Source organism: Thalia democratica, chromosome 2, assembly GCF_965202585.1.
Source record: "Thalia democratica chromosome 2, ktThaDemo2.hap1.1, whole genome shotgun sequence".
In the NCBI taxonomy this organism is placed as follows: Eukaryota; Metazoa; Chordata; class Thaliacea; order Salpida; family Salpidae; genus Thalia; species Thalia democratica.
In genome coordinates this window covers 59509374-59529558 of record NC_139166.1, presented here as the reverse complement: position 1 = coordinate 59529558, position 20185 = coordinate 59509374, and the positions used below count along the sequence as shown (strand labels likewise).

General features: G+C 27.8%; 4 protein-coding genes across 4 annotated transcripts; 2 read left to right on the top strand and 2 right to left on the bottom strand.

Annotated features, from left to right (window-relative positions):
- Window positions 1–325: 325 nt before the first annotated feature.
- LOC145829677 (uncharacterized) lies at window positions 326–4508 on the top strand. The gene is made up of 6 exons (XM_082937533.1): window positions 326–557; window positions 993–1248; window positions 1789–1895; window positions 2292–2417; window positions 2976–3220; window positions 3991–4508. Exons 1-6 carry the CDS (start codon window positions 389–391, stop codon window positions 4078–4080), a joined length of 993 nt encoding a protein of 330 aa, XP_082793659.1. The 5' UTR covers window positions 326–388; the 3' UTR covers window positions 4081–4508.
- A 1039-nt stretch (window positions 4509–5547) lies between these two features.
- Window positions 5548–7444, bottom strand: LOC145828805 (trypsin-like). The gene is made up of 6 exons (XM_082936558.1): window positions 7383–7444; window positions 6597–6744; window positions 6254–6404; window positions 6080–6188; window positions 5816–5961; window positions 5548–5691 (listed from the first exon to the last, which is right to left on the bottom strand). The coding sequence occupies exons 1-6, from the start codon at window positions 7423–7425 to the stop codon at window positions 5548–5550; spliced, it is 741 nt and encodes a 246-aa protein (XP_082792684.1). The 5' UTR covers window positions 7426–7444.
- A 3521-nt stretch (window positions 7445–10965) lies between these two features.
- On the bottom strand, window positions 10966–12634 carry LOC145828804 (trypsin-like). The gene is made up of 6 exons (XM_082936557.1): window positions 12592–12634; window positions 12019–12166; window positions 11669–11819; window positions 11499–11607; window positions 11235–11380; window positions 10966–11109 (listed from the first exon to the last, which is right to left on the bottom strand). The coding sequence occupies exons 1-6, from the start codon at window positions 12632–12634 to the stop codon at window positions 10966–10968; spliced, it is 741 nt and encodes a 246-aa protein (XP_082792683.1).
- Window positions 12635–17021: 4387 nt separating this feature from the next.
- LOC145828803 (trypsin-like) lies at window positions 17022–19868 on the top strand. The gene is made up of 7 exons (XM_082936556.1): window positions 17022–17064; window positions 17435–17582; window positions 17775–17925; window positions 17991–18099; window positions 18225–18370; window positions 18489–18626; window positions 19683–19868. The coding sequence occupies exons 1-7, from the start codon at window positions 17022–17024 to the stop codon at window positions 19866–19868; spliced, it is 921 nt and encodes a 306-aa protein (XP_082792682.1).
- The last annotated feature ends 317 nt before the right edge of the window (window positions 19869–20185 follow it).

Sequence of the window (20185 nt, the reverse complement as noted above, 5' to 3'; positions counted from 1 at the left end):
TAAATTTAAAAACCTTTGACTATAGTCAATAGATTTTTTTTTTTTCCTAGCTACAATACTCAAAGTGAAGTTTTCTTTTTATGTTTAACTTGTGTTTACTTCTTATAGAGCGGTAAAACAATACTAAACCTTTGTATTACTAAAAAAAATCAAATACAAGTTCTACAAGCAATTTGATTGTTCTTTTAGATTGCAGTGACTTACTATAAGTTGCTTTTAGGTTTATTGTTTTATATCAGACGTTGCAGTCGAAAAATTTTATCTGCTATTTAATAATGCTTGTATTTTATCATACAATAAAATAAGAAATTTTCATACTAGGAGAAAAATTTATTTGAACGAAAGAAGTATTGATAAAAAACTGTGACACTTAATTTTCAAATTTGCAATGGTTTACTTCAAATTGCTTTTGTGTTTCTTTGTTTCAATCAGACGCTGTACATCTCAACTAACAGCCAGCTGCCATGACCGAATGAACGACAAAATTTCTTCAGGCAACCTCGGCTACAAGGTTGTAACCGGCCAGAGGTACTTTACTCCGGGTGACATTATCAGAGGTAGGATTTAAACGAGTTAAACCAAAGTTTTAACACTTATTTAAGCTAAAAATATGATTATTTAAAGTTAAATTGATTAGTAAAAGTCTAATTTTTCGAAATATATCTGTTTTCAAAACCTTTACAACTTTAAATATTGTCACGCTTATAACAATCTTTTAATTTTTATCCAAACTACATAAAAACGAATTTAAACATAACGTTTATATGGGCTCCTTTGTACACCAGGTCCTTAGACCAAACTTTTTGAGCGCTATTTTTATCTTTCAATAAACAATATATATATAAAACAACGTAGGTTTTCTAAACTAATAAATAACAATTTTAACAAAAAAATAAGAAATAAACAACGTTATTGTGAAAAATTGCATCACATAAAGTACGTATAAGTTTAACAAAATTACAGCACTTGTAACGTTTTTGTTCACTTGACAGTAAAAGTGATTGGAAACTCCAACTTGCTCATACGGGGAATCACCGTTTTTGCCGTAGACGGGAAAAACACCGACATGCTCGTTGGTGATTGGATGCCGCCCGTGCGCAAACACCACAAGCACTACCGCTGCGTTCAGTGCGACGGTTTGAGAAACATGATGATTATTGAGAGGAGCTGGTCGGAAATGAAGCTTCCGGTTTACTTTGCATGGGCGACACCAAACGACTGCGTTGACGGCAGCTCGTACTACGTCAGGTTTTTTGAAATCCTATAAAGTTTTTGTAAAGTAATATCCTAAATAACTGTTGTCAGTATTTAGTCTTTCAAAACTGAACAATATTGATAAGCAAATGTTAGCTCTTATTACATCAGGTTTTTGAAAACACAAGTTTTTGTTTTGTGTATGTTTTTGTATAGTAGTCTATTATTTAGCTATTGCTTGTAGTTAATCCAACAAATCTGAACAATATTAGTAAGTACGCAAAGTTTTGTTGTCCTACTAGTGTTCTTAACGTTTTTATGCTTAAAAAGTAAAAGTTATTTATACTAATTTTTTTTTGATTCAATGTCACAATTAACCTACTAAAGATAAAATATTCTAACAACAAAGTTTTAAACTGCCAGAAAATAAAACAAATTTATATTTGAAATTTCTGTCTGCTTAACTTCTGGTTTGTGATCTTATAGTCTAATGATAAACAAGACTAATTTTAGTACGTAAAAAACAAGCTATGTTTATAAATTAATAGAAAAGACTTAACTTGACTCACGACTTATTCTGTTTCTTCTATGCAGAGTGAAAATATATGAGTCCATGACTCAAGCACAATCTAGCTCAGTTTATTTGAAATGTCGACATGAATCAATAGAATCAGTTTGTCCTTTTAACAGTAAAGGATTAGGTTAGTTGTGTTTAAATCAAATCGGTTTATTAACTCGCTAATATTTAATATCAAGACTTGTAGCAAAAAAATGAATTTTACTTTTTACTACTTATCTTTAAATGCGCTTTTGAAATTGTTTTTGATCCTTATTATAAAAAAATGTTACAACTGATCTTATCACGTAAAATTTTAAAATTTAAAGAAATGTTAAGGTCGTAGAGTATTAGTTCAGCTAGTTTAAAACTTTCGAATAATAGTTTTTATATGTTTCAGTACAAATTTTGGTCTCTGCTTTTTGTCAAATATCACCGCTACCATAAAAACACAACCAAAGGATTGAAATATTACTGCCAGAAAAACTCAAATTGAAGTTACAATTTTCTAACATATTTCTTATCGAAAATAAATTCACAGATGCGAACTACAACGAGAGCTTTGAGGGGAAGGTGAAGAACTGGGTGAACAGCGGGAGTAGAAACTGGCTGGTTCGAAGGAGGGAGACCCCCTCGTATAAAACCGGACCTGCAGGGGCTTACCACGGTTAATTTGATGTCGCTATAAATGTTAAGCTTATAAATGTTTTGGTGAGTGTTAGAAAAACAATATAAAAAAAGAAACAGATTTCTAATAAAAAAAACTTTTAAAACGAAGTTATGTAGCTTATTTTTCTTTTAGCGTATCAGATATAAGCTATTATTGTGAAATTAAGGTTAAAAAATGAGTTTAGACGTAAATTTTGAAGCCTATCTTTATAGTGGTTTTGAAAAGTAATAAATTGTACTATTGTTTGCCATTAATCAAAACATAAACACAAAAATTCTTTTCGGTTTTAGCTAGAGCTAAGAAATTAAAATTAACTAAGCTTAAAATAGATACTTACAATCTTCAAAATATAACTTTACGACATAGTTAAACAACTCGATCAAACTATTTCACTGTAGCAAAAACTTCAAAAAAAACAGTTCAGCTTTAATTCTTACAAAACTCATTCCTCGCATATTAGTATAAAAAAGAATTTTAAGTATATATTTTACACAGGATTGATTGCAAAAGCATAGGTTTTTCACAGGATATTTAAGAAATGTTTTATTCTCACAGGATACATGTACATCTACTCCGAGGCAAGCGAGCCCTCGCAACGCGGGTCCGTGGCGTCCCTGACAACCAAAAATCCCCTTATCGGGTGCTTCTGCCTCCGCTTTGCCCTCTCCATGAACATCTCGCCGCTGGAGGGCCACCTGTTCGAGGTGCTGGCCAATGAGAGGGCGGTGTTCAGCGCGAAAGAAGCTGAAAAAGAGTGGAAGGTGTACAAGGTGCAGTTCAACGAGAGCGATTTCGTCAAGGTTTTAATTTAAAGTGTTATTATCATTATTATGAGTTTTATTGAATAGTGTGTTGATTCGAGTTGCTTTGCGCTCGGGTTTAAACTTAAAGTTGTTAAAAAGCGTTTTTGAGGGGGTGTTTTAAACAAGTAGGTTTAACAAAAACACTATGCGCGTTTTTATTATCATAACTTTTCCTAAACAGTTTTTTGTTTTAAATTACTTTGTGCCAGGATTCAAAAAATTAAAATATTAAGAAGCTTTTTTTAGGAAGTATTTGAAATTTGTAACTTAAATAGTAATTAAGAAGCGTTTTATTTAACGTTATATTGGTGTCATAGACAAGTCTAAACTAATTCTTGGTTTGACTGTGAACTTAACAATTATTTTTAGTCAATTTTATAATATATAAAACATACCTATGTTTCATTACTTGTTTATAGTTTATGCTTTGTGCTTGTATTTTCTAGATCATACAAAAGTCTAAATAACTTTTTAGAAAGTTTACAAAACTTTTTTTTAATTACTAAGAAAGAAAAAAATTGCAACAGTTGCAATCTTAGCAGCTTATATGCTTTTTTACTTAAACTTTAATGTTTTGATCAATTTTTTAAAGCTTGATTATTGCGTACAGCGACATTTAACTTAAAATTCAAATCTTTGCTGCAAATGAACTGCAGTCAGTTTTTACAATAAGCACTTCAAGTTAAAGCTTTTGTAAACAAAAAAGCTAGAGCTTGTTTACTCTGTTACAAAAATTCTATACAAAACAAATAATGTCGATTCAACAGGTGACACTGAAGGCAACTAGGGGAAGATACTGGCGAGGAGACATTGCTGTCGATGACATTTCAATTGTCGATGGGATTTGCGCAGAATAAAATGTTGAGATATTTGTTTTCTAATTTGATACTAAAGTATTTTGAAAAACTGTATAAAAAAATATGCTAATTAAATGTTATAACTGAAAAGAAATAAATTGTATTACAAAATTTTAGACAAGAAAATGCTTTTCAAAACACCTAAGTTGATAACGCACTTATTAACAATTGGTTTTTATAAATCTATACATGTTTTATTACAAATTTTTTCGGTTATTCTATTTATAAGTTTATAATGTTATAAAATATAAAACGCTTAAAATGTTTTACTAGCAGTTTTTATAATGTAAGCATATTTTTCTGAACGTATCTTTTTTACAAACTTTCTATATATTGATTGATTCGATTGCTTTATTTTTTACTAAAAAGATTAAGTCACAGACTTGATTAATCTAAAGTTTTATTTAAACTACTAATAAACAGATAGGTTTTTATTATTTTCCATAAACTAAGTAAAAAGATTGAATTTAAACCCTTTAAATTCAACTTTTTTTTTAGCTATTCAAACGTCAATAGTTTTGTTTACAAAAAAAAATACAAACAAAAATAACATTTTATCTATTTTAGAAGAATAAGGTGTTTTACTTTATATAGTGTTTTTCACACTAAAAACCGTTTATGTACAGAGTAGTCGTAATGTAATTGAAATAATACTTCCTCAGTTAAGTTTACTACTACAAAGAATGATGTTTAAAATGACGTTTGTTTACAATTTGTTTAGTTTTTCAACAACAAATAACCTTACTGTAGAAAAAGTCTACTATTTTAATGTTTTTTCGGCAAAAGTCGGTGATCAAATTAAATCGGTTTACTTACGTAGATAACATATCGTGAATTGGTACTCAAAGAAAAATTATAAACTGTAGCTCGTATAACTTTATTTTTATTGAGAAATATATTACAATGTTTCATAAACTTTTGAAAAGCTACTTTTATTACTATTAAACTTTAATAAAAAAAATAATCTTTTTTAACAACTCTAGTTATAACAAACTCAAATCGTAGTTTTAGAGAAAATAGTTCTTATGTTCACTTGAAGCAATTTCCAAAACACTTTTTTTCTATAAACCGCTACTAATAAAACTTACTATGTGTTTTGTGGTTTTATATACTATTATTATTGTACAAGTACAAAACTATATTCGTATCAGTATTTTTTTTATTTATAGATAAATATAGATTTAAGGCTTTATAAATTTCTGTTTATCACTATAAACTGGCTATATTCTGTTATAACACTGAAAGTGGATTTACTAAGCAATAGATCGAAAAATAACACTTATGTTGTTGAATTAAGGTTAAAGGCTTTATTATTTTTCAATAATCAACTAAAGACTATCCATGTTTTGTCATACTAATAAAGTAGTATTACAAAGCAATGTATCGACAAATAACACTTTTGTTGTTTAATCAACGTTTATTTTGTGACTGGTTAACAAAACATTATTGAACAAAAACAAAATGGCTTTAGACAGCGTTGGAGTTGAGCCAGCTGACGTAGTCAGCGACACGAGTGTAGACTCCTGGGTATTTTGGTTCAGCGCATCCGACTCCCCATGAAACAACTCCGGCGAGTTCTCCGTTGCAAATAGCTGGACCACCAGAATCTCCCTAGAAAATTAAGGATTTTTTCATAAATAATTTCTTTCTTTTTTACTTTAAACTAAAGATCATTAGTAAGAAGAAAAGTTTTGTACTACAATTTCAAAATAATACTGAGAAAAAAAAAACTTACTTGGCATGAATCGTAACCACCATCTTCAAGGAATCCCATGCAGATCATACCATCATGGATGGCACCTCTGTAGTACAAGTAAGTGTCACAATCGTCGTTTGAGATGACTGGAACGTTGACTCCACGCAAGTTGTTTGAGATTGATCCTGAAAGTTTATTTTAATAATTTTTTCATTTTATAATTTAAACTACAAAAATTTTGAAGTTCTTGTTTATACTAGTTATAAAAATGTTTATACTCTTCTGTAATTTTATAATTTTTACCTCCTGATGAAGTAGTTCCCCATCCGTAGACAGTGCAGACGGTACCGACGGCTGGTGATGATGATGGAAGTCTGACGGTTTCAACGTATTGGTTCAAGGTGACGTATCCCTGAAATGTAAAAGTAGTTAAACATACTGTTGTATTTAAAATAAAATTGTAAAAAATAAACAAACATCGAGTTCGATAAGCATGATGTCGTTGTCTTGACCGCTTGAGCTGTATGATTCGTGTGGGATTTGACGGACAACTTTGAAGACTTGTTCAGTTGATTCAGTTGATGCAAGAGTGACATCTCCAACGGTGATAGTAAGACGAGATGGCATACTGTAAAACAAAAATTATAAACATCAACAAACAATATACTAAACTAAATTAATTTAACAATAATCAAATTTTCAAGTAACTCATGAGTTACTAGTTTTAATATGACAACTGTAATGTTTTTATGCAAACTAAAATCAAAATATGATAAATAAAAGTTTAACTTAAACAACTAGTTTTAAAATAATTACCAACCTGTATTCGCAGTGAGCGGCAGAAACGACGTATTTGGTGGTGAGAAGGGATCCTCCGCACATCAACGATCCAGATCTCTTGATGTTGGCGATGAATTTAACTGAGTTGGCTGGTTGAATTTGTCCATTGACGATTTTGTCGTCATTGGCTGTAAAATATTTCAGTTAGGTACCTGATTAAGTTAAACTTTGTTGATATATGCCTAACAAGCTACAAACTATAAGTTTCTCAAAACAGTGCTAAGTTAATATGTTTTATTGGTAAAACTATTGATTGAATGAACATTAAATAATAAATTATTTAATGTTTACTTAATTATATAATCGTTCAGTTTATATATGATATTTAAAATGAAAGCTTAACTAAAGGCAGTTAGTAGGAAATTGTTTGATATAAGTATGTTTTATTGATACTTAGTAACTTGTTTGGATTCTATGTGCTAAACAAAAATTTCTAAACACTCGTTTTATAAAATTATATATTTTTTACTCTTTAGAAATATGAAGTATTCAGTTATAAACATTTGATGTAGTTATATTTACTAAAGAATGTTTTAAAAACTTTTCAATTCATTTCGATATAAAAAATTATCTTTATCGTAATTTATTATACTTCGTAATTTAGCTTTTATTTAAAATTTATATTTCATGTAGCTGTTTTTCAAAGTTTAAGAAATAGTAGCAATAAAAACTTAATAAAATATGTATGGCTTAAAAGCTAGTATAAAGTTTATCATTGTAAAATAGAATTTGGTACACTTTAGTTTAAAACTTATATTAAACTTACCAGAAGCAACTGCAACGAGCAAAGCAACGATGAAAAGTTTCATTTTGATTTCTGATTCAAATATTGAATTAATCAAATGATAAATTTGTGTTCAACTGCTTTTCTTTTATACATTGTCTTGAGAATACAGCAACCTGGTATTATTTGTACGATGACGTTTAGAAGCTATTTTTAAATGTTTAACGTGTTTTCAAAAACAACAGTTTACTAGAAGTTATATAATTACTAGCAATGCATTGCAAACTTAATATAATTATTAAACGTAAATTTGAAAAAACTTACATGTTTTTTTGGTAATCTCTATCTTTTTCAATCTTAAATTTTTACGAAAATTGTTTTAAAGATTATATTTAAAATATTGAATAAAAATAAAACATTTTGAAAATAACAATGCTATATTATTCTTAGTTTTAAAGCTTTACTTTTAAATAGTTTTGTGTGTAATTTAAAAACAGATATATCAGAAAACTATTTAATAGTTTCAAACTTAAAATGTTATTGTAAATTAATTAAAAATTAACAAAGATTGTCCGCTTACTAACAGAAAATAATTCGTTTAAATAAAACATAAACGTATATTCACTTATTAAATATATAATAATTTAGAACTAAAGCTAAAAAAGTATGCAGCTTTGTTGATACAGAACTAAAAATAGTTAATCTTGAGTAGTCTAGCACAACTATCGACTTTTTACAGTTTACTTATAAACTTTAAACGTAAAAATATATACGTTTTTTTAATAGCCTATTAACATTGAAAAACCTTCTGCGTACAGTTCAAAAATTTAAATAAGCTAAGTATTTTAAATTTAAAAAATTATTCATATTAGCAAATTAAACCAATTTTTAATAACTGCTGTACTTTGTTTATACTCTTTAACAACATTTAAAACGTATAAAAACAGTTAGTTATAAAAAATATACTAAATTGTATGACCTGATAAAAAAAATAAAAACAGCAACATTGCATGCCGCCTATTTCATCACGAAATATTTTTATTTGACAGACTAACCTAGTTCTAATTAAACTTCTTTAACTTTATTAAACTTGATTTGAAATTTTTCTTTTCATTACTTGCTGATAAAGGAAAATTAAGTGTTAAACGTATATAAAAAGGTGTTTTTATGGACTAAAAAATGCTATAAATAAAGCTTTCATAAGTTTGATAAAGCTTACAATAACAAGTATGATAAAATAATTTTAAAGTTTTTACCTAACTATCTAAATAAGGTTAAAAAACAAAACTAAAATGTTTTCTAACAAATTTTTTGACAAAATTTTATACGTTTTCGAATACAAGATAATAACAGAAAACTTATGAAAAACTGTTGATATACTATAAAAATACAAAAACTAAAGTGTTATATGTTAAAACTGTAAATTTTAAAGTAATGTAGTTCAAGTTCTAACTTTAAATATTGTTTAAAAGTACTTTGTCTATTTAACTCAATCATGTATATACGTTTAGCTTGTAACAACAATACATTTTGTTTTAAGTGTTTACATTTTGCAAAATGAATAAAATTACTTCCCTAATAAAAGTAAAGTTGTACTTAAGGCAAAAAATCTTAAAATATAACTGTAGTAATTTTATAATATTATTCTTTTAAAATTATTTTCAACTCAAAAAAGTCGTTTGTATAAATTAAATACATTTGTGTTATCATTCAAAACTATGTTTGTAGTATATTAAATCCATTATTAGTTAATTTGTTAAATCTATTATGTTTTATCATTACTATGTAAAATTTACAAAGTCTTGTTTTACTGGGTCTCAACAGAAATTTTTATATCATTCGAGTTCGGAACTGCCGTTATAGCACGTAACTTTAACGGTAAGCTTTTGTTTCACGAAGTGTTAGTTTCAAATTTCTAATCGTAACGATATGTTTTCTTACAATATGGCACTACCTCTAGATTAAAGCTGACAAAGTACGGTTCTGTGTACGTGAAATAAGATACTTACAATAAAGCTTTTTGTTTCAAAAACTATATAGAATGTTTTCTAAGTTTAGTTTTTAGTAAACAGCAGTCTTTAATAACAGATTAATTCAGTATAATGTTGCTCTAAATAAGTTTTTGTATTAGTGATTGCTATTCAAATTTTGAAGTTAAGCGGCCCGATAAAACACTTTTAAAATGAATCATGCTCGAAAAAATTCTTTGGTGTAAAGTGTGGCTCACACACCAAAAAACTTACCCTCCTCTAGATTTGACGTGAGAGTATCAAATTTTCTATAGTTTATGTTTATAATATTCCAGTACCTACAGTTTAAGCTACTGCTGCACTGTAAGAACAATAAAGAATAAACAAAAAACAAATCAAAGTTAGTATTCAATTTAATTGTACTACTTTTATGCTATTTAGTAAACATTATATATTGCGGATTTCATTTAAACATTCGACTTTTAAAAATAATGTCGCTTAAATAAAAAGCTGATTTTTTCAAGACTGGAAATTTACTCAAGCGAGCAAAGAACTTTTAGTATAGAAGTAACGTTAGACTTTAGGATATAACCTTTAGTTACCGCTTTGTTTTGTAGTAACTTCAGGAAAATTTCTGTGAGCGTCTTACACTAATAATTTATCATCAGTTGTGTTAATTGTTTTTTTACGATTGATAGTTTTTGTATTCAAAGCTCAGTTGCAATTTGAATATGATTGAAAATTGTTTAACAACTAGTGTAATAAAAAAAGTTTAAGTATTTATTATGTGTACAAAAAAAAATTAAAAAGCTTTCAAACAATATTACACTAATTTACTTAGCAAAATTCTTATAATTTTAATTTTTATAAAGAACATTTTCTTTAAATATATTCAAAACTATGAAACTTACAGCTTGGTAAGAATTTTTTTTTTTTAATAGTTCATTTAATTTTTAAGAAGTTTATATGTTTTGAAGATATTATTTTTGCATTTTTTAAATAGTCATGTACTTTTTAAGTTCATGCAGTATATTATTTGAGCATTTTTTTATAGTACAAAAGTACAAAAGTTATAGCGCCATAAATAAAAATACTAATTAAAACTTAAAAAATAAAAGGAAATTTAAGAATAGCCTAACAAAAAATTAAAATGTTTTTATTGTTAGTACAATTTCTATTTCAACTTTCAAAAGCAAATCTTTTTAATTAACACTTGGTATAATAGTTAGTCTATAATTCAACTGACTATAATTAATTTGACTGAATTGATTATAAATAATAGAAATATTTTATTGCTTTATAAAACTATAACTTTTTCTTATCCATTTTAATAATTAAGTTTAACTTTTGACGTTGTTTTTGAAGTTATATATCTGAAAAACTTACACATTTCTCTCATTAAATAAAACTTTAGGTCAAAATTTTATTACTTTAGTATTATATGGGTATTATATATCCTTTATTTAAATTTTGTGTGCTTAAACACTATTGTATGCTGTACATATATTTGTTTTAATATGTGTTCTAATTGGAAATAGTAATTTAAGCTTATTTGTCTACTCCACCAAAAAACAGACATAAAAACGTTTTTTGTTTAGTTTGCATTTATTTGATATTTGCTAAACAAAACAATGTTGAATAGAAACAAAATGGTTTTAAACAGCGTTGGTGTTGAGCCAGCTGACGTAGTCAGCGACACGAGTGTAGACTCCTGGGTATTTTGGTTCAGCGCATCCGACTCCCCATGAAACAACTCCGGCGAGTTCTCCGTTGCAAATAGCTGGGCCACCGGAATCTCCCTATAAAATTAAGGATTTTTTCAATAATAATTTCTTTCTTTCTTACTTTAAACTTAAAATTATTAGTCAGATGAAAAGTGTTTGTACTTCAATTTCAAAATAAAAATGATTAAAAAAAAACTTACTTGGCATGAATCGTAACCACCATCTTCAAGGAATCCCATGCAGATCATACCATCATGGATGGCACCTCTGTAGTACAAGTAAGTGTCACAATCGTCGTTTGAGATGACTGGAACGTTGACTCCACGCAAGTTGTTTGAGATTGATCCTATAAGTTTATTTTAATATTTTTTTCATTTTGTAATTTAAACTACAAAAATGTTGAAGTTCTTGTTTATACTAGTTATAAAAATGTTTATATTCTTCTGTTATTTTACACTTTTTACCTCCTGATGAAGTGGTTCCCCATCCGTAGACAGTGCAGACGGTACCGACGGCTGGTGATGATGATGGAAGTCTGACGGTTTCAACGTATTGGTTCAAGGTGACGTATCCCTAAAGTATAAGAAATAGTTATAAAAGTTTTAAACCAAAAATAAAAGTAAAATAAACAAACATCGAGTTCGATAAGCATGATGTCGTTGTCTTGACCACTTGAGCTGTATGATTCGTGTGGGATTTGACGGACAACTTTGAAGACTTGTTCAGTTGATTCAGTTGATGCAAGAGTGACATCTCCGACGGTGATAGTAAGACGAGATGGCATACTGTAAAACAAAAATTATAAACATCAACAAACAATATACTAAACTAATTATCAAATAACTAAACAATTATCAAATTTGCAAGTAACTTAATGAGTTATTAGTTTTAATATGACAAATATAATGTTTTTATGCAAATGAAAATCAAAACTAAATAAATAAAAGTTTAACTTAAACAACTAGTTTTAAAATAATTACCAACCTGTATTCGCAGTGAGCGGCAGAAACGACGTATTTGGTGGTGAGAAGGGATCCTCCGCACATCAACGATCCTGATCTCTTGATGTTGGCGATGAATTTAACTGAGTTGGCTGGTTGAATTTGTCCATTGACGATTTTGTCGTCATTGGCTGTAAAATATTTTTATCTGCTCTTAAAAACAGTTTTGAAAGTAGTTAGATAAAATTATTTTACTTTATGCCTGTTTTTGTTATTATCACTTAATAATCTAGTTGTACTTCAATGTAAACCAAAACTATTAAAACACGTTTTTTGAGTAAATATATTAGTTAAGTATGTAAAAAAAAGGAAATATTTAGTGATAATACTTTTTTTGAATACACTTCTAATAAGAAAATATTTTTAACTCTCCTATATAACTTTAAGTGAACAAGTTTTCGTCTTTAGAAATGTATTTTCATTTAATTTAGATAAAAATTATTTTGTTCGTATTAAAATTAGACATTTAATGTAGGTATTTTTAAGTTTCATCATTGGTAGTAACAACTTTTTATTTCTTGAGAAATTTAAAAAGTATAAATTGAACAAAACTTACCAGAAGCAACTGCAACGAGCAAAGCAACGATGAAAAGTTTCATTTTGATTTCTGATTCAAATATTGAATTGATCAAATGATAAATTTGTGTTCAACTGATTTTCTTTTATACGCTTTATTGAGAAAACGGCAACCTGGCATTATTTGTTTAATGAGGGCTTTTCAAAAACAAGTGTTCACATTAAGTTATATAATTATTAGCAATGTTTACATACGATTATTACTAAACAACAGTTATATTTAGATAATATAAAAATATAAATAATGTAAACTATTATATACTATTTCGAGAAAAATAAAAAGTTATTAAAGTTGTTTTGTTTTTAAAATGCTTTTTTTAACTTTTAATCGGAAAAGCGTTATAAACATTTTCAAAAATGATAACAATTTATGTTTAAAAACTTTTTTTGTAGGTTTTAATTCTAATATTAGCACTATAGATTTTGCTTTTTAATACTAAGCGTTACACCTAGTTAAAAATGACAATTTAAAAGTAGAAATAAAACTAGGTTAAAAATCAAAACTATAAGCAAAAAGAAATTTTGAATTGTAAAAGCAAAAGATATAAATTTCCTATTAAAGATTAAAAATTCAATTTAACTAAATATAAACTTTAAAAAGCACTCGAAATAACTTCAAGTCAAGAAAATTTAGAAAACTTTTCTAAGTCTTACTTTTTTTTTAAACTTTTTTAAGTCTTACTTTTGTTTTAAGTGTTTTTAAAACTTATCTCAGCAATCAAGTACGTACTCATTTACGAATATTAGTTTTTTATTCAGTGAGTGATGAAAAATCACAAAAACGGTTGACAAACCAGAATATTTTGAAAAAGTGTTATAATATTACTATTGGAAACTATATAAATATATATCACAAATAAAAAAACATAGGGTCTGTGTTAAATTACTTTTGTTAACGTTGTTAAGATTTTTTTGTATGTTGTTAAATGTTTACTCTTAGTTCTTGAACAATATGGTTAAACTATTGAGCAATTAGTCAAACGAATACAAAACATACAAAATATTAAGGTTCAAAAATTATATTTGATATTTTTTTACCAATGTGTATTTATATAAAAAATCACTTAAAACTCTACTTAAAAACACATTACAACGTGTTGTTTTCACGAGACGCAATCAAAGGAGTAAAATGTAACTGAAACGAGCAGCTTTTAATTAAATTCACAGAAAGGACTTTTACGCGTGTTTTCACTTCTAAAAAGACCACATTTAGAATTATACAAAATAGCGCTTCAAACAAAATGTGCAGAACATACACAGCGACAAATTTATTGTTAAATATTACCTGAATGTATATTAATTTTATGTTTAGAAGCTTAATAGTCAACACTAATCGATATTTATTATGCGGATAAAACATGCAACTTATATTTCGACAATTTTTTTTTTTTTTTTTTTTTTAAATTAATGTTCTCTCTTAAATTACAATGTTTATCAATACCAATTTTAACATATAAAGCTTGCAAGGTTACTTACCAGCTAAAATACTGCTCATTAAGTTAAAATAAATATTTAAGTACTAGTTTAACAGTACGATTACAACAGTAAAAGTAAGATTTAGAACAGGGGTCAGCAAACTGCGGCCCACGGGCCAAATGCAGCCCTCAAAGTCAAAACCTGCGGCCCGCGAGCTCCTTTTCAGCCGAAAATATACATTTTAAAAACAATAAAAAGTAAAGATTTTGTAAACATAATTTACAATTCGGCTCTTAATCTAATAATTAATCTGTATTGTTGGTCTAATATTGCCTTATTTACCATCATTGTGATCTTAAATAATATTTCTATACTGATCACTAGAACTTTTTTAAATAAACGCGGCCCTTAAAGATCTTTTTCTAAATAGAGCGGCCCTCGAGCAATTTTTACCGGGAAAATTTACCCGCGAGTTACATAGCGCTGCCGACCCCTGATTCAGAAGTTCTATTGAAGCGTAAACTTTTTAAAGGTTTTTAATCATAATATTTTTAAAAGATTGTTTCTGTCTTGCAATACTACCTTAAAACATTTTTAGCAACAAATAAAGCTGAAACGATTTATACAGCTTTTTATATTTGTTAGCGAAGAAAATTATTTCAGGTGGATAGTTTTTTAAACGGCTATCTTTAAAGAAGTTAGAAATGATTTTTGGTCTTCAGGTATAACCATTTAGTTAGGACAATAAAAAATTAAAAGTTGTTGTAGTAAAATATATTATGTCTTTTGCGAAACTATCAAGAAAATTTGTATTATATTGATTTTTAGAAAACAAATAAAGAGATCTCAACTACTAGAGGAGAAATAATGAATTTATACTTTCAACACTTAATTTTACAAACTAAGTTTCAGTTTGTAAAATAAATATCTGAAGATAATATCTTAAGATAAAATATGTATCTTAAGCATTTTACTGTTGTTCTTAAATTTGTTAAGCTTTAGTTTATTTATAAAACAGTTTTATGGTATAAAAAGAAAATCTTTTAAGTAGGAAACCTTATATGCTAGTATAGCGAGCAAACTGCTGTTAAAATCAAATAAAAAACAATAAGGAAACTATAGTGTTGGTGAAAACTTTTGTAAAGTAGATAAATTAATAAAAACTGCACAAAACTATTAGTTGCGTGTTATTTTAGACTTTGTTCAACGTAAAAACAAATATAAGTCATGACTTAATACATGATTAGCCTTAGCGTAATAGATTTATCTATTAAAGTCAACATTTGGTAATTGTTTATATAATGTTTAATTTTTTATTCTAGTTTCATATTTGGATTTAAAAAAAAGTTACAGTATTAAATTCGAGTTTTTATGTTCATTAAATACACTAACATGAATTTAAATATTAAAGATAATTAGCTAAAGTTTTACCGATTAAACTTAATAAAATAAAGTATAAACTTTAAAACAAGTTTTTAAAGTTCATAAATAATCAAAAATCTAAATACATCTAAAGTGTACACGTTTTGATATAAGTGTCTCAACTACGTTCCAAAGTTTTGTTAAGAGTTTCTTAAAAAAAATAAAAAACCGTTTCTACAAAAGTGTAATGCGCATATTTGAGGTTTATATTTATTTCATACAACTGTTGTAGAATACACGATGTTTTAGCTTTTAGGTTTTAAGATTTTCATATTAAAGTTTTTGTTGGTTTAAACCGGTAAAAAACAATTTATAAATGTTTTCAACTTTATTTTACAAGTATTAGTTTAATTTTGATGAAATAATATTCACAACGAGGACGATTTATTTTCGAATGTTTTTTTTTTTAATTGTTTTAATTATAAAGTAGACTTAAAATTCATTTAAGGTTTATTTATAAACGTTATTTAATTTAACTATTTAGATAGTTGTCATATGTTTTAAAAACTACCTATTTTGATTAGTAGCTTCTTGATAATCTAATTTGTATTAAAAAAGGTTCGTATAAAAATAAAGAAGCAAGAAAACGTTGAAAAAAAAATGTTTTTGTTATTTGTTTGCTATTAATATCAGCAGGTTAAAATTCGTATAAATTTGATATTCCTAAAAATATTTGATAAATCTTACAAACTTGAGCAACAATCATAGATTACTTCTAAATAAATTTTGAAAACAAAACAAGACTATTAAAAGTATTTTTTTAGCATTAGGTTCTGAAACCTAGGAACATAATTAAATGAAGTTTTTCTTTGAACAGCACTACAAATTAACTGTACAACATTATAGAATTTTATCGATAAAAGTTTGTTAGCGGAAATAGTTTGTTTTGGTCCGCAAAAATTACTGTATTTATTCTTACCACTCAACAAATACTGTAAGGTTTTGGTAGCGAAGGGTTTTTGAAAAGGTAAAACGTTAACTTGCATTAAAATATGCAGCTAATCTGTTTTTAAGAATTTTACAACAAGCTTGTAAATGTAGTTATACTGCAATTAAGAAAACTAACATAAAAAAATAAAAATTAAAAATTAAAAATAAAATATGTTTTCATTTTTACTTACGTGTACGACGAGAACAAAAACTGTAATGCTTACAACTTTGATTTTTAATTCAGCCATAATTAAACTAGTTATAACACTATGTTATTTAAGTATTTCACGCCTTTTCCAAGTTCTATCACAAAAATAAGCTTTTGAACTAACTAGTAGTTACGTTATACTTACACTAGAGTTAAGCTGTTGTTTTTAAGTGCTTAGTTTGTACAAAATATACAAACAACTTAAGACATTTACATTGAAAAAAGCTATGCGTTGTACAACGCATTGCTAGTAATTACAAAAACTTGTACAAGCTGTTGTCTTAAAAAACCACGTAATCCACTTCAAAATAGATATAAAACGTCAATAAACAAATAATACCAGGTTGCCGTTTTCTCAATAAAGCGTATAAAAGAAAAGCAGATGAACACAAATTTATCATTTGATCAATTCAATATTTGAATCTGAAATCAAAATGAAACTTTTCATCGTTGCTTTGCTCGTTGCAGTTGCTTCTGGTAAGTTAACATTATAATTGTATTTTACCAAAGTCTTTTATTGTTATAGTTAAAACTAGTTATAGTTATTGTTTATGTACACTAATCTGCTGATTAGAATTAAACTTAACTAATTAAAACTTTAAGACTTTTTTGTTTGAAAAATAGTTCAAGCAAAAACTTACTACTATGGTTTACTAACGTAGTATTTAAATTATCAGTAATATTTTACTCAATATTTAGCAAATTTAATATTTATTTATCAACTGTAAATTGAATATAGTTTATATAAAAACATCGATTTAACGCTTCACAAATAATTAAAACTCAGCTTAATTAGCAGAAATGATAAATCTATTAAAATAAATCAGCTAAATTCAAATTTTTACAGCCAATGACGACAAAATCGTCAATGGACAAATTCAACCAGCCAACTCAGTTAAATTCATCGCCAACATCAAGAGATCAGGATCGTTGATGTGCGGAGGATCCCTTCTCACCACCAGATACGTCGTTTCTGCCGCTCACTGCGAATACAGGTTGGTATTTATTTTAAAACTAGTTGTTCAAGTTAAACTTTTATTTATTTAATTTTGATTTTCATTTGCATAAAACATTACAGTTGTCATATTAAAACTAGTAACTCATTAAGTTACTTGAAAATTTTATTATTGTTAAATTAATTTAGTTTAGTATATTGTTTGTTGATGTTTATAATTTTTGTTTTACAGTATGCCATCTCGTCTTACTATCACCGTTGGAGATGTCACTCTTGCATCATCTGAATCAACTGAACAAGTCTTCAAAGTTGTCCGTCAAATCCCACACGAATCATACAGCTCAAGCGGTCAAGACAACGACATCATGCTTATCGAACTCGATGTTTGTTTATTTTTATTATTTTTATTAAGTAACAAAACAAGTTTAATCATTTTTATCTGTTTTAGGGAACCGTCACCTTGAACCAATACGTTGAAACCGTCAGACTTCCATCATCATCACCAGCCGTCGGTACCGTCTGCACTGTCTACGGATGGGGAACTACTTCATCTGGAGGTTAAAATTGTAATATTATTAAGGAAAATGAATTTAAACTTTCAACATGGACTAAATAAGAATTTTATTTAATGTTTTGCTGTTTGAATTATTGAGTAGAAAACTTATTTTGAAACAACTTGTAGGATCAATCTCAAACAACTTGCGTGGAGTCAACGTTCCAGTCATCTCAAACGACGATTGTGACACTTACTTGTACTACAGAGGTGCCATCCATGATGGTATGATCTGCATGGGATTCCTTGAAGATGGTGGTTACGATTCATGCCAAGTAAGTTTTTTTCTCAGTATTATTTTGAAATTGTAGTACAAAAACTTTTCATCTGACTAATAATTTTCAGTTTAAAGGAAAAATAAAACTATTAATGATAAAAATCTTAATTTTCTAGGGAGATTCTGGTGGTCCAGCTATTTGCAACGGAGAACTCGCCGGAGTTGTTTCATGGGGAGTCGGATGCGCTGAACCAAAATACCCAGGAGTCTACACTCGTGTCGCTAACTACGTCAGCTGGCTCAACACCAACGCTGTTTAAAGCCTTTTTTTGTTAAATAGTTATTTGTTAACCAGTCACAAAATAAACTTTGATTAAACAACAAAAGTGTCATTTGTCGATACATGGCTATGTAAACCTACTCACAATACTACAAAAAATTAAAGTCAATTCGTAGTTAAACTTTAGATAAAAAATTATAAATCCTGAATTTTGTTTAAATTTAAAATTAGCATTTTCTTAACAAATTTTCTTTTACACTTTTACGGTAACTTTATCATATATGTTTACAAAACACATAGTAAAATCAAAAGTAGCAATCTTTAAAAAAGTATATGAAAATGAATATGAAAAACTAATTAAATACTATTGTCAGTTTGTTTTATTTATCAATTTAGAAAGTACAAAAATATATTTTTGAAATTTTATAATATTCAAATCTCCTGTCTAACAAACATTAAAACACCAGTATGTTTTTCTTAACAATAAAAGTTTTACTTCAGCTAAATTTTAGAATTTTTTTGTTTAATTTTACGGTTTAAAATGTGTTTTTTATTTTGGTAAACTAATTAAAGTTTATTGATGACTTTTGAGGAAAACACCATTAAACATTCAAAGTTTTCCACAGTAAAGCTATTGTTTGTAATTAAAAGACTTGAAAAGTAGTAACTAAACCTTACTTTATACAATAATGTTACAGCAGTATACTTGACTGCTAAAGTTTTTATATAAAAGTATTACAGATACTCTTTTTATAAATGTTGTTTAGTCTAAAAGAAACTAAAACTTATTATTGTCAAATAATTAATACTGTTTTCTTTTTGTTTTTATTATCTTTTCTTTAAAGCAGTAAAATAAAACAATTATCTCCAGTAATGACAATAACAAAATCTTTACGTTTCAACAGTTTTGAAAAATTAATGTCAAACTTAAAAGAAAATAATTTTAGACTCACTATTTGTTGGTTAGTTCTTTTAAAAGATTTTGTAACAATCGTATTCATACACTTTTTTTACCGCTTATGAAAATTCAAAAATTTGTATCCCACTAGAATGCTGTTTCCTAAGTCATAGCAACTGTGCATAAACGAAGGTAATTTTCCACAAACTTGTCGGAAAAACCGCCGTAACACTCAAAAAACTATTCGGGGTGCCCGAACGCAAACAGCTTACTGCTTGTATCCACTATCTTGTGATTGTACCTGTGAAGCACCATGTCGAACAATCCGTTCTAGACGTCGGTGGCGTGGTCGTAACCTCTACCGACCTCGTGTGGTGAATGTCGCAGCCACCAGACACGACCACTCTATTCTGGAAGACTGTGGAAGCAGTCTTCGTTCTGGCCTGGTTCATGTCGGCAACATGCCGCCATTTTTGAGTTATTTTATCAAATCACATCGTGCATTAAGAAGTTCCGCGGTTCTTCTGACCCCCGATGACGTATATGTTACGCATGAACGCGCACACGCGGTATTCTGTGTCGATAAAGTGTTTAGCCCTCACAGGCTTGGTGAGAGAGCCGGTAGAATGTGAATATTTTTGAATTTTAACTAAGTAATTTTCATATCAATAACCATCTCGTGCATTGGGAATATG

Excerpts from the sequence above, each read along its gene's own strand:
- LOC145829677 (XM_082937533.1), top strand. The coding sequence starts at position 389 with ATGGTTTACTTCAAATTGCTTTTGTGTTTCTTTGTTTCAATCAGACGC. Across the intron at positions 558-992 it reads TCCGGGTGACATTATCAGAG|TAAAAGTGATTGGAAACTCC; the intron begins GTAGGATTTAAA and ends TTCACTTGACAG. Across the intron at positions 2,418-2,975 it reads ACCTGCAGGGGCTTACCACG|GATACATGTACATCTACTCC; the intron begins GTTAATTTGATG and ends TTATTCTCACAG.
- LOC145828805 (XM_082936558.1), bottom strand. The coding sequence starts at position 7,425 with ATGAAACTTTTCATCGTTGCTTTGCTCGTTGCAGTTGCTTCTG. Across the intron at positions 6,405-6,596 it reads GCCGCTCACTGCGAATACAG|TATGCCATCTCGTCTTACTA; the intron begins GTTGGTAATTAT and ends TTTGTTTTACAG. Across the intron at positions 5,692-5,815 it reads GTGGTTACGATTCATGCCAA|GGAGATTCTGGTGGTCCAGC; the intron begins GTAAGTTTTTTT and ends TTAATTTTCTAG.
- LOC145828804 (XM_082936557.1), bottom strand. The coding sequence starts at position 12,634 with ATGAAACTTTTCATCGTTGCTTTGCTCGTTGCAGTTGCTTCTG. Across the intron at positions 11,820-12,018 it reads GCCGCTCACTGCGAATACAG|TATGCCATCTCGTCTTACTA; the intron begins GTTGGTAATTAT and ends TTTGTTTTACAG. Across the intron at positions 11,110-11,234 it reads GTGGTTACGATTCATGCCAA|GGAGATTCCGGTGGCCCAGC; the intron begins GTAAGTTTTTTT and ends TTAATTTTATAG.
- LOC145828803 (XM_082936556.1), top strand. The coding sequence starts at position 17,022 with ATGAAACTTTTCATCGTTGCTTTGCTCGTTGCAGTTGCTTCTG. Across the intron at positions 17,583-17,774 it reads GCCGCTCACTGCGAATACAG|TATGCCATCTCGTCTTACTA; the intron begins GTTGGTATTTAT and ends TTTGTTTTACAG. Across the intron at positions 18,100-18,224 it reads GGGAACTACTTCATCTGGAG|GATCAATCTCAAACAACTTG; the intron begins GTTAAAATTGTA and ends AACAACTTGTAG.